The sequence below is a fragment of the Mixophyes fleayi genome, chromosome 8 (assembly GCF_038048845.1).
Source record: "Mixophyes fleayi isolate aMixFle1 chromosome 8, aMixFle1.hap1, whole genome shotgun sequence".
NCBI classification, from domain to species: domain Eukaryota; kingdom Metazoa; phylum Chordata; class Amphibia; order Anura; family Limnodynastidae; genus Mixophyes; species Mixophyes fleayi.
The window spans coordinates 26,059,878-26,079,599 of NC_134409.1; the positions used below are offsets into that span (position 1 = coordinate 26,059,878).

Consider the following 19,722-nt stretch of genomic DNA (forward strand, 5'->3'; position numbering starts at 1 on the left):
ATTCCGCTGACAACCTGTTTGAAAAAGTAAGGGATGTCATTGCAACATGGCTTATCCTGCTTGGACTCTTCTGAGGATATGTGATTTCTGATAACTCCACCAATATTGTTAGAGCATTACAGCGGGGGGAATTCTATCACATTCCCTGTTTTGCTCACACAATCAACTTGGTGGTACAGAACTTTTTAAAAAATGACAATGACAGGAGATGCTGTCTGTGTCCCGAAATATTTAGGGTCATTTTCGGGATTCTGCAACAGCATGTAGGAGAATGCAGCAGCTGCAAGAAGAATAGAATTTAAGGGGAATGTACTTTAGTCCAGCACAGTGGAGAATACTTTCCGTATTGTGCAAGGTGCTGAAGTCAAGTGATTTCCCTATTTAGACTTTTTGAAAAGCAGCTAGAGAAATTGAAGGAGGAAATGAAACAAAGCAATTCCTCTGATTATGTTGGACTTGTAGATTAAGTACTTTATTCGCTTCACCAGGATCCAAGAGTTATCAACATCTTGAAATCGGATCATTACATTTTGGCAACTGTGCTTGATCCTGGGTTTAAGAGCTATGTCTTCTCTTTCTTTCCAATTGACCCAGATCTCAAGAGATGCAATGAGCTCCTGGTCAGCAACCTGACAGCTCAAGTGGTACATGACACAATGACGTCTCCTCCTTCAGTTTCTCTGGAAATTGCTACTGGGAAAAGCTTTCCCAAGACACCCAGTCTTGATGCAGATGAGTCTGTACAACATTTTGACATTTGGTCTGGTCTAAAAGAATTGCCCAAAAATCAGGACAGCTCTTCCGTAAAATAAACTACAAATTCCATGAGGAAAGCCATTACTGGCAATTACATCAAAGTACACAGACTTCTGTGATGGTGGATTCCAGCGGGAATAAATTAGTATTGTTTGAGGATGATGTACACACTGATGAGGGTGAATATGATGACAGTGGAGATTGCAGGTGCTGAGATCTAGCTGAGAGAATGGAGCTAGCTGATGCTGGTATGCTTGTTAATATTTTGGCTAGAATGGCATGTTGGCAATTTTATGTTTTTCTATAGTAAATTTTCACCTTTATTAGAGAGATGTTTTTTTCTTTAAAAAGGTGCATGCTTTTTAGTTACATTTTTGTTTCCTCTCCACCCTTCATTCTTAATTAAATATATCTTCCTGTAAAATAAACATCTGCTGTCATGTTGACGTGCAGATTGCGCTGTCCCTAAAATTGAGAGCATTCATGCAAATATAGGTACACAGCTTCACAAAACATAATCGGCTCTGTTGAGCTTTTGTATTTTCAAATACATTAGTTTATTTTTGCTTATTTTTCTGCTTAAAATAAGCGAAAACCCTATATTGAAAATGATTTCCATGCCAACAAGAACTTTTGCAAAATGAAATAACTTTGCAAAGATATCCAGCCTTGTCTTCTAGTTTGCCCTAGTTGTTTTCTATACAAGAAAATTTTTGTTTTTGCAATCCAGATGCATTTGCAACTCATACCTGTGACTGGATCAATATGCATATGTTATGTTGGCACTCCTGAAGGTAGGATGTTGGCTGTTTTTTTTCTAAGAAATATAAGCAGCAATGTAAATAAAAACTGCTTTTTACTTAAACATGGATCTGATAGATGTTGCTTCATTTTTGTATGTACTTATTTTTCTTGGGGGCATTATGCAAAAGAAACTCTCATAGAAGCCCTAGGCAAAAGTTGTAAACTTACAGAAGACACAATCTTGTTGCAAAAACTGTGTACAGTGATGTAATAGTTAGAGCAAAGTAATGCATGTAATGGTACTACAAATGTGTTTGGACTTAAATGTGTTGTTCCCTTATAGGTCGTCTCAATGTGCACAGACTGTGGAGCCAAAGGGGAACATTTATGGAAACTGTCACAGGTAACCGTGGAGATTAGGGGATGTTGCCCATAGCAACCAGACCAGAATCTGTCACTTTCCTAGTGCAGTTTAAAAAAATGAAGACAAATGCCTGATTGGTTGCTATGGGTAACACCATTTGTTCACAGTTACCTGTGAATTGTTCCAACGTGTTCCAAACTTCCTCTTTCACACCACAATGTAATACTGTAATACTCCTTCATATTTATTTCAATGTGTTTTGACAACCAAAAAAGAAATGTTACAGATCATGGAAAGCAGAGAGTGCTCTGCCAGCTCTCTGTCAAGTGGGGAAATTACCCTGTCTCCACATGTGCCATACTCTTTTTTTTCTCACTTGTCCATAAGTAGGAAGCATGGTAATAACTAAACATTTCTTGTGTTCAGTATAAACTACACGAGCTGACTTTATAGCCTATTTTTACACATTAAAGCCATAAGTAGAATGAATGAATTATGTCTTCTTGAAGCACTTAACACATCTGCATTTCCTATTTTTAAAATCTATAGAAATGCACAATCCCAGTTTGTGACCTTTGTTTAATAAAGTCAATTATTTAAAAAAGTGAAGCCCCCATCCCACGCACAGCTTCCACAAATGTGTACAGAAGTAACAGAGACCCCAGTATGCCTGTCCCCCATCCTCTATATGGTTATACTGGAAGGGTCCTTTTTTGTATTCATTTATTTTTTATATGTTTTTTTACAACATGCCGTCCAGCTTAAACAATTGGACATAGTATCGCTCGCTCTACAGACATAAACATGGACCGGCACTGTTATGTGACCTGAATTATGGGTATACAAAACAGTGCACCTGGTTCTGTGCCTGAATGTATTGTGAGATTTTGTGATGAGATTGTTATATGCCGGTCTGCTGCCACATTTGTGGCACCCTTGTGCACACTCCTGTGCGTACCTGCCTTGTGGACTTTGAAACATGGTCTCTTCGGTCTCCACAATAACCTTAGAGATCTGCCACTAGCTCTTTGGTCCTGTTTTTTTGAAGTTTTTTGTGATATCACATTCCTAGTATTGTGTTAGCGGGGAAGCGCATAGAGGACCTCATTTAGAGTCAGACGCAAAGTCTGTTTTATGTGCATCGACCACAAAACCACTATCACGCATGTGCAGCAAGCACCATATCCGCCTGCTTCTTGGACGTAATTTACACTTGCGACAGCTTGTAGCTTACTATGAGGAAAAGGGCGAAACGCGGAATTGTGAAGGCGTGAACTTGTATAATATAGACACAGGGGGTGTGACCCCATAAGTAAATCCTGGACACAGACTCAACACACGTAAAAAAAGGGCTAAAACTGTGCAGCAGGAATTAGGTGGCGCAAGCAGTTAGCTAGCTGAACGAACTGCTCGCAGCTAGGTAGGGTATTACGAGTGGGATGCAACATAATACCCTACCAAGCTGCGGCACACTCCCACTCCTCCACGTCTTAGACGCACATTGCGTTCGACTCTAAATGAGGCTCAGATTGTGTTAGCGGGGAAGCGCATAGACTGTGTTATTGGGGAAGCGCATAGATTTGCTGGGATATAAACGTTTGCTCCATCTGATGGTAGGTGTTGGACAGATCGGGGCATTTCTTAATGACCGTAGATTAGGTGCAGTCACTTGCACAAAACACATTTTATTTTGTAGGACAAGGTTATATAAATGAAATATAGGGACATTATATACTTAGAGGGGAGTTTCCTGCTCTTTAGCACAACACGGCCCTTTTCTCCCACAAGAGGTCCTTGTATCCACACACTCTCATGATTAAGACATAAATAAATCTATACCAAGCAGTATTGTAGGAGAAAAAACATTGAAATGCATGAAGGCTGACATCCTAAAGTGCACCTTGAAATGTGCTTTGGAGTAGATACACTTGCAGTAATAAAGAAACAGTGCAGCTCCTTAATGTCTCCCAAATCTAGATTCATTGACATTGTCATGGGAACCACTGCCTATCTACCTTTAATGTTGAATTTAATGTTGAAACTTAAAAAAACATAGTGCAGTTGATAATAATCTGCAAACCTTGACTTGCACACTTAATATCTCCAATATTGTTTGTACCCTTATACCTCCTGATTAAAAAAAAATAATAATTAACTGTTATGCACAGTTTTATAACTAACCCCTCAACTACAGGAGTCTGAGCTACAAGGGGTCAATGTATGAAGAGGGGGCAATAATGATTTTTTTTTTGCCACCAGAATAAATAAATAGAGAATAGTGGATGGAAAAAAATAAATACTATCCCCACTGAAAGGTATTTTGGGATATTGCTGTTAGAAACTTACAAGTGCCTACATTCTGTTTCTGTGTGTTTTGTTTTATTTTTACGACTCTATAGATCCTCTTTAATGAAGACGCTCTTATAGCATCCAAAAGTTTAACGTAGAACACAAATAATACTTTCCTTTTCTTAAATGTTCCTCCCTTCAGTTTGTTAGGTACTAATCCATCCACGTTCCTCCATCACCTCTACTCACCGTTATTCTCCAGGCAGCAGCAGGTCTGAACTAGGGGGTTGAAGGCAGATACTTGGTCGATGACGTGTTTTTTTTTTTTTCAATCATCACCCTGGCTCAGACCTGCTCACAATCTAAAATCTCCACCAGTAATTAGAGGCACTAGAGCAGGCCTGGCCAACCTGTGACTCTCCAGGTGTTGTGAAACTACAAGCCCCAGCATGCTTTGCCAGCAGATAGTCGGTCTATAGCTGGCAAGGTATGTTGGGACTGTACTTTCACAACATCTGGAGCGCCACAGGTTGGCCAGGTCTGCACTAAAGGTTGCAGCTTACTTGCCGAGCAGGGCAGGCATGATGGGGCAGGAACCTTGACATTTTACTAGTTGGCTGGTGATTGGATTCTTTAATGTGCAGTTTTCAATTCATACCTCCCTACGTTTGGAACAGGGGCCGCGACCACTACACGCTGGGGGTGTGGTCACGCCTTGATGGGGTGTGGCTACACCCTAGCGGCTTTTATTTTTAGGCTGCCCCGTTCTATGATCACAACAAGAACAGAATTCCTCCCAACTTTCCCACTGATCGGAACAACGCTTATCCAATCGGGATAATGGGATAGAGCCCTCAAATCGGGACAGTCCAACCTAAGTCCCACCTAAATCGGGGCGGTTGGGAGGTATGTTTTAACCTTTTATGTAAAATTACAACAGTTGCACCAATGTTTACAGCAAGCTGTCAGCATTGCTAAGTGGACAAGGGATGATATATGCACGTCACCTGTTTCTCAGTGCGATGGAATTGTTGACCATCATCATCTCACCATTTATTTATGTAGCGCCACTGATTCCGCAGCACTGTACAGAGCAGTCACTCACATCAGTCCCTGCCCCATTGGAGCTTACAGTCTAAATTCCCTAAAACACACATACACACACAGACTAGGGTCAATTTTGATAGCAGCCAATTAACCTACTAGCATGTTTTTGGAGTGTGGGAGGAAACCGAAGCACCCAGAGGAAGCCCACGCAAACACTACAAACTCCTCACAGATAAGGCCATGGTCGGGAATTGAACTCATGACCCCAGTGCTGTGAGGCAGAAGTACTAACCACTAAGCCACCGTGCTTCCCCTAGTAAAATAAAACTGAAATGGGGTTGAACCAGATTCATGAATTTGAGATTTTGAAATGAAAAGCATTAATAGGTGAGGCAGCCATTGCCACCATCAGTTTCCTCTGAGATCACACAAACGCTTTCTCTGATACATCATTTTAATACCAATTAGCTCCTTTACCTATTCTCTGCATCTTCTGGGCTTATGATTTATTTTTTAGGACTTCTACTGATTAAAACAAGGACATATCCATTGCTTCATGATGAATAATTCAGTAGCTATTGATCAAACTGCAAACGTTTCACAGAAATTTAATTCACGGGCTGCTGTACTTTCTCGCATAAAAGCCCTCCTGCAACACAATACCGCACTCCGTACAGACCGAGCTGGGACTGCGCACAAACAAAGTTATTTTCGGCCAGAACTTGGCGAATAGAGCCTGGTCATTGAAGAAATTTAAATTCAGCCAATTATAAAGCAACATTTCAAATGGCCAAATTGAGACACTCAAGATGAGTGTTAAAAACACAGTTTTATTCAATCTAGATAAATAAAAGGCATATGTACATGCTCTTAATGAGTTCTAGGTTAACATAAATAGAGCAAATGAACATAAAACGTAGCAACAATACAAAACAACAAAGGCAACACTAGTAATAAAATACTAAACTAAGCTGGTATGATTAGGTTGAATAACAATATTATTAGCATTTTAGTTCAATCAGCTTTAACTATACACAATTTTGTGAAAAACACAATGGGCCTGATTTATCACAGAAATATTGGATAGCTTTATTTTTATACTGAAATGTAAAGTTGATCTAGGACATGCCCTGCCTCAACTATAAATCGGTCCCCACATTATAAATTTTCCTCCCTCTCCAATGCAACATGGTTTTGCCAAAGTGAAAAGTTACTCATTTTTTTGATTTACTTTCCTTAATGAATCAGGCCCAGTGTATCCATAAATAGTATCTCCCCATAACTGGAGCAGATAGGACCATGTGGACCAAGATTAAATATTAAACCTTGTCTATGGTCAAGTGACACTTGAATGTGAGACTTAGCCTTTGAGTGGCACCATTACAGTGATGGTTGTCCTGTGTGTCATGAAGTCCTGGGGAACCCATGTCGCATTCAGGAAGGTACTCAGCATCTTTCGGGCTACCCAACTGCTTTCTAAAGAGACTTAGGGGTATATTTACTAAACTGCGGGTTTGAAAAAGTGGGGATGTTGCCTATAGCAACCAATCAGATTCTAGCTGTCATTTTGCAGAAGGTACTAAATAAATGAAAGCTAGGATCTGATTGGTTGCTATAGGCAACATCCCCACTTTTTCAAACCCGCAGCTTAGTAAATCTAGCCCTTAGACTTGGGATCACTGGTCTCTTATCATCACCATATACATCAAAGGTCAAAAAGAAACCCCAGTTATGTGATCATCAGAGTTTACAATATAAAAAAAGGGTTTGGGTCTTCCAAGATCCAGATTACCTTTCTCACAGCACCCTTAGGGCTAGATTTACTAAACTGCGGGTTTGAAAAAGTGGAGATGTTGCCTATAGCAACCAATCAGATTCTATTTGTTATTTGTTTAGTTCATTCTACAAAATCTGATTGGTTGCTGTAGGCAACATCTCCACTTTTTCAAACCCGCAATTTAGTAAATATACCCCTTAGACCTAGAGCATGTCTTTATATGTTATAACATAGGCTTAGATGTCAATGGCACTTTACATATACATTATACCATGCTACAAAAGTAGGCAAAACATTATATACAGTACAGATACTTTGCTGGGTACAGTAGAAAATAACAAAATGAAACCCAGGCAGAGCAAAAATTTACAAAATATAGGTCCAGATATCATATTTAACAATAGTCGGTGTTTCCAAATTGCTCTTTCAGCTAAGAAAAGGTTATGTTCAGCAGAAGATGGTCCATATTTGCCAGGTAGCTTGGTAAAGATTACAAAATACATTTCTTTCTTGGAACCATGTTCTTTGTTTTTTGCAATTTCTTCAAATTCCAAACAATAAAACAACCACCACATTGAGCTAAGTGATACTTGTGCTTTTCTCATTAAACAGCATTCCACAAAAATAGAGAATACAAAGTTACTTATTCTATTGTTTTGAAGACCATAGTTGCAATCTTCTGACAACTGATCACAAGTTATTGAATGAGGGCGCCGTCATTTTACATAACAAACAAAAAGTTTATTGTTTGTAAGTTGTAGAACTTGCAAAAAAGCAGAAGCCACATCCCGCAGCCTGAAAACAGAGACTAATTGCTTGCTGAGATTGGCCAAAGTGCTCAAATAGAAAAGCAAGTTGTGTTAAGCTCTTTGGTTTATCAATTCCAGTTATATATATATTCAGCTATCTCAGATCTTAACGATTTTGAGCGTATCATCCGCAAAATCACATGTTCAGAACCGGTGGATACAGCTGTGAACGCAGCCCTGTCTTCTGCGTCTTCGTACGCAAAGGGCACTTACTACGGCCTATGATTTCAGGGAGTGACTGGACAGGAAGGGGCATTTTACCATAGTGAATTTACAGTAGGGTCGTGCCAAACTCAACCGCATGCAGCCACGACTGAATCCAGCTCGGAGCGTTTTTCTGCTGTATCTTTTGCTCCAGCTAAAGGACTAGTCTCCTGATCAGTAGTGATGACAGCCTCGTATGTAATCAGGAGCAAATGTAAAAAGGTATTTTATGTTCAGTAGACATTAACAACATTCTAATAAAAATGTTTCATGGAATTTTTTATTTTTCTTCGAAAACACATTTTTTTAACTGTGCAGTGGCGCACACAGGGGGGGTTTCTGCTTCTCCAGAAACCCCCCCCCCTTCGCGAACCAACGGTACTGTACAGCAGCCGCGGCGCTGTCAAAGAAGCGTCCGCGGCAGTGCTGTATTGTAGTATAATACAGCACTGCCGCGGATGCTGCTTGACAGCGCCGCGGCAGTGCTGTAGAATTCAGACTCGCCGAAATGGATGCGCAGCAGCTCCTTTTCGCAATATTTTTTTTTTCCGGGGGGGGGCGGAAACCCCCCCTTCTAAATCCTGCGTTCGCCCCTGCTGTGTTATCATCAATGAATTTATTATGAAAATTGTCATTAATTAAAAAAAATATATTTTCTGGTGTATTCTTTTGCGAATTTATGAGCCACATAGGTATTAGACGTATCCTGCAGCGTCTTGTGTAACATAGGAACATAGAATTTGATGGCAGATAAGAACCGCTTGGCCCATCTAGTCTGCCCATTTTTTTATTAACCTATGGTAACCTCAAAGCATATTTGGTTCTTTAATCTTTGCAAGGCTATAGTAGAGTAGAGTGTAGTAATGCACACGTACCTTGAAATCTGTGCCTTGAGGAATTTGGGAGTACGCAAAGCCTAAATACATGCGTATAACGGGAAGCGTGAGTTGCACGCTTAGAGCTTCAGAAAGCTTCCCTTCCTCGCCATCCTCATTCCAAAATGACTTAATATAGAGAAGCTCTGCTTCCTAACAAAAGAAGAAACAGGCAGATCTACATTGAGCCTAAATTTTAATAGTAAAGCAATGTATTAAAGAAAACAATCTATTGCAGAAATCAACATACATATAGCCTACTGTATATAGATTACAATCAGTAAATGTGTTAATAAATAAATTAATAATACAACAAGGGCAGCTTATATTGGATAAAACACCATAAATGGTAGATAGGAACAGATGTAAGCATTGGATCAGTAAATATATAAGGAATCTAAAGGGTAAATTTATTAAACTGCGAGTTTCTGGCGGGTTTGAAAAGTGGAGATGTTGCCAATACCAACCAATCAGACTCTAGCTGTCATTTTGTAGAATGTACTAAAGTCCCCAAGTATAAATCCTTAGCAGAGAGACTGGGGACTAGATTTACTAAACTGCAGGTTTGGGAAAGTGGAGGTGTTGTCGATAGCAACCAGTCAGATTCTGGGGCCTGATTCATTAAGGATCTTAAATGAAGAGGTACCTTATTTCAGTCTCCTCGGCAAAACCATGTTACAATGGAAGGGGTGCAAACTAGTTTTCTGTTTTGCACATAAGTTAAATACTGACTGTTTTTTCATGTAGCACACAAATATCAACTTTAACTTTCAGTGTACAAATACGCTATCAAGTATTTGTGTGCTACATGAAAAAACAGTCAGTATTTAACTTATGTGCAAAACAGAAAACTAATTTGCACCCCTTGCATTGTAACATGGTTTTGTCCAGGAGACTGAAATAAGATACCTCTTCATTTAAGATCCTTAATGAATCAGGCCCCTAGTTATCATTTATTTAGTACATTCTATGACAGCCTGAATCTGATTGGTTGCTATAGGCAACACCTCCACTTTTTCAAACCCGCAGTTTAGTAAATATACCCTTGGATCTTAGATTCAGTATTTGTGCGGTATATTGTGCCTGCTATCAAGCTCCTATCAAAATAATGATAATAGATATCATGCCAATCAGAATTATATTGGTTATGTCAGGTATCTTATTTAAGTGATGTATTTCAATGGACATTAGAGATAGATAGATAGATAGAGAGAGAAACAAAGAAAAAAGGAAATAAATACTCCTAGGACATCATACTTAGCAATAAAAGCAAACTTTAATCCAAAGATTTGTATCCACTAGAACCCTTTGTCAAGGTCCTAAACTTTTCTTTTATTATCAAGTATGAAGTCCCAGGAGTACTATCTTTATTCCTTTGTTTCTTTATAAGCGGATGACCCCATTTCACCAGCACCCAGGTAGTAAGATTCCATCTAATTTATTTTATCTATACACTAAAGTTATAGCAGTTCATTCAGAGATAACACTATAGCTAAAACATAATGAAAAAAATCACATCATGTCAACTCTACATTATGGAACACTGCTGTATTGCTGTATCTGTTGTTGCTTAGTACAGACAAGGACATGACAGCTTTTAAATAAGTCTTATTATAGTGTTGAAAATCTATCTATCGTACATTTATATGTACGTGTGCGTCATTTGAAAGTCACCACATTTGTAAATTTACAAGCAGGTAAAAATGTGGAAATGTAGTGCAAATGCAGCTTCTTCTTTCTCGGTGATGACACTGCTGGGTAATTTGAAAGCGAACCTCTGCCATGTCATAGCACTTATTGTCTCAGCCGATTAACTGCATTAATAGTGTGACTGTCAATCAGTGCTACATTACAGGGAGGTGAGAGTTAGGTATTTAAACTGACCAGTATTGTTTATCAACAGGAAAAGTACTCAACACTAGCTATAACTAAAGAAAGGAATACATTTGTTTTTAGAGCATATTTTTAAGTGTGATCACCCCTGAACTGTCCCGCTCATACAGAATGTATCTGACTGACTTGTAAATGGCAATCGTGCATACTGCTGGACATCTGTTCACTACTCAGACACATAGAGAAAGTTACTTCAGAGATCTCTACCCCTATGCTCGACCCACTGATCTCACCTGTCATTGCTGTTTCCATATTTGGCTGCTGACCCGCTGACCCATTGACCCAAATCATCAGTGTCCTGGACCACATGCACTCTCTGCAGAAGATGCCTACTGTTTACCTCAGCCATGGGGTGGCAAAGGAGCCTTGACCTTGTTCCTCCCCCACTCTCTCAATTTCTACCACAGCTAGTTCATCCATATGTCTCAATTACCTCCACCATGCACCTAATAAATATACCTTCTCTCTTTCTCCTCACTTTCACCACATTTCTCTCTAAACTCCTCTTCTCACTCCCCTATTATTATTTCCCTTCACTACATCCCTCCCCACTAATCTGCACCCACAAACTCTTTTTGGTTTCCTACACTCAACACCCTCATAGCTTACATACTCCAAAAACAAATCTCCCACCCACAAATCATCCTTTCATGTCCTCTTTGTCACCCTGTTCCTTCCCATGGCTACTGGTGATATCTCACCCAGTCCTGGCCCCTGAGCAATCCCCACTACATGCTCATGCTCCTCATTCCACCCTAGATATCTCCAGTACCCTCTCTCGTTCTACTGTGCACTTTGGAATGCGAATTCTGTTTGTAACAAACTCGCATCCACTCATGATCAATTCATTCCAAAATGCCAGGGACAAAGGCAGGATTTGTAGAGGGGGGTTTCCACACCACACCGCCAGTGGGCGTGACCAGCATGCATGGGGGCGTGGCTATAATTTTAGACAGTGCTTGACTGCTCTCCAACTCTTCCTATCCCCATAATATACATAGGCAATGCTGTGTGCACTACTGTTAGGTGCATGCAGCTCTCTTTTCAAGCAGAGCTGGGTGAAGTGGGAGCAGGGTCCAGCCACCTCAATTATACAGTGCCCCAGGCTTGTAGGGGGTTTTCTAGGCACTAGGAACCCCCAACCCCTCTCCGTTTGCCTATGAATCCCTTAACCTCCTTTTCACTACACTACATCCGCTGCAGCTCTCTTCTATGGGAGACTCTCCCTCAGTCATACTTCCAGACCGGAAACAGACAAGGCATTGGATTAGGTATCCTACATTCTCCATATTGCATCATCTGAGCCATACCCCCAGACCCCTACCTTTCCTTCTCACCATTTAAAGTCCACACTATATGTGCTTTTTTCTGCTCCACCTTTGTTTTGTTGTCATTTAACAGCCCCCAAGTCCACATTCCCAATTCCTTAAAAGCTTTGCTGCCTGTCTCACTTATTTCCTATTCTATGACCTATTTACTCTCAAACTGGGTGATATTATCATTCCCACTGACAACTCCTGCATCACTGCTGTCACTAAACTTCTTTCACTTGCTTCCTCCTTTGATCTTCCCAAGTGGACTTCTTCTCCCACCCACTGTGATGCACTTGACCTTGTTTTCTCTGGCTTCTGTCTTTCCTACTCTATGACCACAACCTCCTTTCCTTCAGTCTCACCTTACCTTATGCTCTTACACCTGCACCCAATCCACATGCACACAGCAACACCTAAATATTCTCAACTCAATCCACTTCTCATTTTCACCAAAACAACTACTCTCTCCTATGTCTACCCTGTCCAGGCTGCCTCTTTCTACAACAAAACACTCACTTCTGCTCCTTGACAATGTAGCTCTAGCCAACACATATAGGACCTGGTGCAGAGTTGCCCCCCCCCCCCAGATACTATTAATACACCTATCCCCCCATACCATTAATACACCTGTCCACCAAGATAACATTAATAGAGCCCTCCAGATAACATTAATACACCCATTCTCCACCCACAGATAACATTAATACACCTATCCACTGAGATAATATTAATACAGACCCCCAGATACCATTACTACACCCATTCCCCCAAATACCATTAATACACCTATCCACCGAGATAACATTAATGCACCCATTGCCCCACATAGCATTAATACACCTGTCCACCGAGATAATATTAATACAGCCCCCCCAGATACCATTAATACACCCATTCCCCCAAATACCATTAATACACCTATCCACGAGATAACATTAATACAGCACCACATGTAACATTAATAAACCCATTCCCCACCCGCAGATAGCATTAATACTAGAGATGTTCACTGACCCCCGTGTTTTGAATTTGGCAAAACCACCCTTGCGCGTTTTGGTTTTGGATCTGTATTTCTAAGAAGAATTTGTTTGGGCCCTCCACAAAACAAGGTAACAATGGGATTAAGGCAGCTACGGTAACAGTGCTGTCAATGAACTCTACAGTGGCAAGATGTTGTTGTCATCATCTTCAGCCTCATCCTCACCCTCATCAGTGTGTACATCATCCTAACACAATATTAATTCATCCCCGCAGGAAACCACCATTACAGAAGTCTCTGTAACATAAATGTCAAAAACAACAATGTAAAAACATAAAATTGCCAACATGCCATTTTACTCAAATATTAATAAGCATATCAGCATCAACAAGTTTGCTTCTCTCAGCTAGATCCCAGCACCTGCAATCTACACTGCCTTATCCTCATCCTCATCAGTGTGTACATTACCCTCACACAATACTAATTAATCGCCACTGGAATCCACCATTACTGAAGTCTCTGTACTTTGATCTAAATGCCGTAAAGGCCTTCCTCTTGGAATTTGTAGTTCATTTTAATGAACATCATCTTTTCCTCATTTTTAGGAAGAAGTCTCCAATGCCAATCGCCGACAAGGTTCTCGGCTGTGCTGAGTACACACTTGAGGGTGGGCAGCTTAGGTCTCCAAATTGCCTTTTTTTCCTCCTAGTATGTAAAGGGACTGTCTGACGTGTCTATTTCTATGCTGTCATTAAAATAATCCTCTATCAATCTTTGGATGTTGATAGTAGGATCAATTGGCGTTATGGCAGAGGTGCCTTGATTTTTGGGCAATTCTTTTAGACCAGACCAGATGTCAAAATGTTCTACTGAATCATCTGCATTATCCTTGGGTCTCTTAGAAAAGCTTAGCATTTTCCTTGCAGCAGTAGCCTGAGAACGTGAAGGAGGGGATATCGTCGTGTAGGTACCACTTCAGCTGTCAACTTGCTCACCAGGAACTCATTGCATCTATTGTAATCTGGGACAGTTGGAAATAAAGAGAAGACATAGCTCTTAAAACTAGGATCAAGCACAGTTGCCAAAATGTAGTGATCCGATTTCCAGAAGTTGATAACTCTTCGATCCTGGCAAAGTGATTAAAGTACTTCATCTACAAGTCTGACATACTTTACATAAATTCTTTGTTTCATCTCCTCCTTCAATCTTTTAAGGTGCTTTTACAAAAGTCTAATTAAGGGAATCACTTTGCTCAAGCTATCAGTGTCTGAATTCACTTCACAGGTGACTACTTTGAATCATTTCAGCACCTTTCACAACACGGAAAATATTCCCCACTGCGCTGGACTAAAATACATTCCCCTCCTTTCTCAATGTCATGGCTTGTGGATTAAGCGTGGATGGCTTTTCGCTGTTCCTCCATCCTCACAAGCATATAATGTATGGAATTCCACCTTGTTTCCACCTCTTGCTTCATTTGGTGGCAGGGCAAAATAAATTGTTCTTGCACCTGCTGCAATTTCATACGTACTGTTGCAGAATGCCGAAATGTCCCTCTCACGGTTCCACAAAGGCTGTCTGGTCTTTACAATGCGAATCCTAGATTTTGTACAGTTTAGCGCTACACCAGTAGGACGCGGAGTCTAACGAGAAGATGGTATTCACCATCCCGAAATTTTTAGGGCCACAAGCGGAACTGGGCAAACTAAAGATTATATGACTATGACAGCCCACTGGGTTGGTGAATTGCCTTCAGCAGCAGGAACAGCAGTAGCATGTACCCAACAACGCCAGATTATTCTGAGGGAGGCTACTCTGTGTATCAGCAGCTTCACTAAGAGGAAAACCGCTGACAACCTATTTGTAAAAGGGATATCATTGCAACATCTTATCCCGCTTGGACTCTCCTGAGGATATGTCATCTGTGATAACACCACCAATATTGTGAGAGCATTACAGCAGGGAAAATTCCATCACATTCTCTGTTTTGCTCACACAATCAACTTGGTGGCACCAAGCTTTTTTAAAAATGACAGTGACGTAGGAGATGTTGTCTGTGTCCCGAAATAATTTGGGTCATTTTCGGCATTCTGCAACATCATGTAGGAGATTACAGCTGCTGCAAGAAGAATCAAATTTGAGGGGGAATGTACGTTAGTCCAGCGCAGTGGAGAATACTTTCTGTGTTGTGCAAGGTGCTAAAACCACGCTAAGTAGTCACCTGTGAAGTGAGCTCAGACACTGCTAGCTTGAATCAAGTGATTCCCCTAATTAGACTTTTGGAAAAGCAGTTAGAAAAATTGAAGAATGAGATGAAACTAAGCTATTCTGATAACTATGTAGGACTTGTAGATCAAGTACTTTATTCGCTTCACCAGGATCCGAGAGTTATCAGCATCTTGAAATTGGATCACTACATTTTGGCAACTGTGCATGATCCTAATTTTAAGAGTTATGTCTTCTCTTTCTTTCCAACTGACTCAGATCTCAATAGATGCAATGAGCTCCTGGTCAGCAAGTTGACAGCTCAAAAAGAACATGACACAACGACTCATCCTCCCTCAGTTTCCTTGGCAACTGCTGCTAGGAATCAACTTTGCTTTCCCAAGACACCCAGTGGTGATGCAGATGAGTCAGCACAACATTTTGACATTTGGTCTGGTGTAAAAGAATTGCCCAAAAATTGTAAACAGCTCTGTGATAAAATGAACTACAAATTCCAAGGGGAAGGCCATTACCGTCAATTACATCACAGTACAGAGACTTCTGTAATGGTGGATTCCAGCGGGGATGAATTAGTATTGTGTGAGGATGATGTACACACTAATGAGGGTGAGAATGCTAAAAGTGTAGATTGCAGGTGCTGGGACCTAGCTGAGAGAAGGGAGCTAGGTGAAGCTGGTATGCTTGTTATTATTTGGGGTAGAATGGCATGTTGGCAATTTTATGTTTTTCTACAGTAAAAGTTTCACCTTTGTTAAAGATGTTTTTTTCTTTAACAAGGTAAAAGCTTTTTTTTTTTTCCCCTGACTTAAAACCTCTATGCACTTGAACATAGGCTTTAGCACATGACATAGAGGGATTAGTATCATCATGTCTGAGACTGGAGAGGGACAAGAACAATGTGACTTGAGACTGGAGAGTGACAAGAACACTGCTACCCTGTTTCTGTGTGACCAACGGTACTGAGAATTGAGAGAATGGAGAGTGACAAGAACAATGTTACTGAAGACTGGAGAGTGACAAGAACAATGTGACTGGAGAGTGACAAGGACATTACTACCCCTCCTGTTTCTGTATGAGCTATGGCACAGTAGAAGGTCACTGAAGACTTTTAAGAACACTGACAGCCCTATTATTACAATTTCTGTTTCAGCACTGAACCCTGCCACCTCTCCTGTTTGTTTGTGAGCTATGGCACAGTAGAATGTCACTGAAGTCTTTGAAGAACACTTCCAGCCCTATAATTTGTATTTCAGCACTGAAAACTGCACCTCTCTTGTTTCTGTGTGAGCTATCTCACAGTACAACGTAGCTGGAGAATTTGAAGAGCACTGTCACTCCTCCTCTTTCTGTTGTAGCTATGACGCTGCTCAACTGCACTGGAGACTGCCAACAACCCTGCTACCCCTTCTGTGTCTCTCTGTGAAAAGGTGTAGGATCTCCTTGGAGGGTGGTATTTATAGAATCCAAAACTCGCAAGATCCGACAACGCGACAATGACGTTTTGCTTAGTTTTCAGTTCTGAGGATGCGTGAAAGTTCTGAGCCGGCTCGGCTCGACTATGTTCAGGTGGGCTCGGTTTTTCTCTAATTGATACGCTCATCTCCCACACAATAAGTTCCCGATAATAAAATGGATTGTATATATTTACTCTAACTTGTTTGTAAATGAAGAATCAAGAAAAACCCAACATACTTTTTATATGGACATGTTCTTAAACATTGAAAGAAAACCCCTTCAGTTTTTGCAGCATGTTATGAAGTGCAGATTTGTCTATTTGGGGTTTTTTCTCACAGAAAACAAAACCATTTGGCTCATTGCATATCTCTAGTCAGCACAAACGGTCTCAGTGCAGCTCTAAATTTATAAAAGGCTTTTCTGCTCAATAGCACGTAACTTGCAAATAGCAGCTGAGAAGGCTCCCGTTAGTGGTATCAAGTGTTTGTATGTCACAAAGTAGATGCAGTTTGTCATTGAGTCATTGAAGAAATAGCTTATACCAAATCCTACTGTCCCATAATAACAGTCAAAACAAATGGCAGAACTTTTAATTTTAACAATTTCTTATACCTTCCATTTTGACGTTTTTAAGCTAGACAGTAAACTAGAGATGTTCACTGACCCCGTGTTCTGGTTTTGGATTATTATTATTATTATTATTATTATTAATTTTTATTTATAAGGCGCCACAAGCAGGGGCGGATCTAGACTTTATGTTTAGGGGGGGCGATTTTGCATAATCACGCCCCTCCTTTGCTCTGATTGGCTGGCCCACATTTAGCCCTGCCCCCCGCTCGCGCTTAGCCCCGCCCCTCCCATTTTAATCGGCGGCTGGGACCTAGCTTTTTGCTGCTAGGGGGGGGGGGGGGGCGAATGCCCCGATCGCCCCCCCTGGATCCGCCACTGACCACAAGGCGTCCGCAGCGCTGTACAGAGACAAACAAATTACAATACAATGGGAGACAGCACAGTACAGTAAACAGTAAGCACAACAACTCAGTAAGCTCAATGCACAGCTAGAGAGGGCGGGGAAGGGGGAGGGAGGATCCGCAAACGACGGGGCCCAAGAAGGAGGGCGGAGAAGACAGGGAGACCCCCAGGGGGGAGTAGGGAGCGAGAGTGGACGTGGGGTGGAGGACCGTTGAGGAGGAGGGCTAAGTAGCTGGAGAGCAGAGTTAGAAGTGGTGGAAACAGGAGGTGAGATGGCCCTGCTCAGAGGAGCGTACAATCTAAGGGATCTGAATTAACTTCGTGTTTTGGTTTTGTTTTGGCAAAACTGCCCTTGCGTGTTTTGGTTTTGGTTTTGGATCCCTTTTTTTTTTCTTTAATCCCTATTTTTTTTGTTTGCTAAAATAACATATTTTTGCTTTTTTTTCCCCCTACATTATTTTTTTTTTTAAACAATTTTTTTTATTGTTTATTTAAACAGGTTTACACCAATAAAACATCAGCAATGAGTTGTATAAATGGAGAAGAACATAAATACATGTCGATAAAATGAAAACATTTGCAGGCGTATGAAAAATAAAGTGATGTAAAATCCAAATGTAGATTTGGTGTATATAATTCAAAGAGAAAAAGTTTGTAGGTGAGGGGAGACATACAGGGGGTTAAGGGGGAAGAGAAGGAAGGTATCTGATGAGGGAGAGAGAAAAACCCCCTACATTATTATTAGCTTTAACAACACTAATTTCAAGTCATTTGCAGTCAATTTTGCACCTCACAGGTCACAATATTATTTTCATGCACTTTCAAACAAAGACTGCAGATTTAGCCCAAGCCTGCCAGCCCTATTATTTCTATTTCAGCAATGGAGCAATGGAGCTCTCCTCCTTGTATGTTACCTATATAACATAGTACAATGTGACTGCAGATTTAGAAGACCAAGCCTGCAAGACCTATTATTTCTATTTCAGCAATGACAATCAGCAATGGAGCTTTCCTGAATGTCACTGGAGACTTTGAAGAACACTGCTACCCCTCCTCTTTCTTTTCTACCTATGATACTGCCCAACTGCACTAGAGACTGCCAAGAACTGTGCTACACCTTCTACGTTCCTCTGTAAAATGGTGCTGGATCGCAGTGGAGGGCGGGTACTTATAGAATCCAAAGCTTCTAAGATCCAACGACGTAACAATGACATTTTGCCTCGGTACTAGGATCTGCTAAGTTCGGGTGTATTCGATTCTCGCGGAACCGAGCCTAAGCATCTCTACAGTAAACACATTCCCTTTCAGCCTGTGTGCACACCAAATGCCCATAATTCTGCCACTTTCTGTATTTGAACTGGGCCAAGGGGAATTGAATAGTTACCAACTACAGTAATTTCCAGGTTCATTCACAGGTGTTGAAGATTTCTCACTGAAACAGCATGTAGGGGTTTATGTTACTGTTTTATTTTTGTAATCATTGGACCTGATTCATTAAGGAAAGTGTTTTTTTCATGTAGGAAGCAAATTCTTGATAGCTTTATTTGTACATTGACATTTAAAGTTGATCTACCCCAACTATAAATCTGCCATCACATTTTAAATTTGCCTCCCCCCCCTTCCAATGCAACATGGTTTTGCCAAGGTGCAAAGTTACTCATTGGTTTTGCTTTACTTTCCTTAATGAATCAGGCCCACTTGATAACTCTTTTCCATGCAGTTCCCAGTGCCGTCTTTATCATGTATTTATTGACAGTTGCACTGTGCTCTTTCTTTTGTTCTATATGCTGGACAGTGGCGGATCCAAGGGGGGGGGGGGGGGGGGGGGGGGGGGGGGGCGATCGCCCCCCCCTAGCAGGGGCTTGCTGCCGGCGGCTGCACACTGTGCAGGTCCGTTCAGCAGTGACAGTGTGCTGCCCGGCTGCTCTGATTGTGTTTTAAACTGCTGAACGGACCTGCACATACTGTGCAGCCGCTGGCAGCCTTAGAAATTAGAAAGGGGGCGGGGCCTAAATCACC

The 19,722-nt window shown here is 41.0% G+C and overlaps 1 protein-coding gene across 9 annotated transcripts in view; it reads left to right on the forward strand.

Annotated features, from left to right (window-relative positions):
• Window positions 1-19,722, forward strand: part of PAPPA2 (pappalysin 2) — a 194,999-nt gene that overhangs the window by 75,002 nt on the left and 100,275 nt on the right. For 4 of the 9 annotated variants that reach the window (XM_075182183.1, XM_075182186.1, XM_075182185.1 and 1 more), the window contains one exon: window positions 1,844-1,903. The exons of the other annotated variants lie outside the window; for them this stretch is intronic. In XM_075182183.1, the coding sequence (XP_075038284.1) occupies window positions 1,844-1,903 (60 nt within the window). The remainder of the gene's footprint in view (window positions 1-1,843; window positions 1,904-19,722) is intronic. 9 annotated transcript variants of the gene reach the window in all.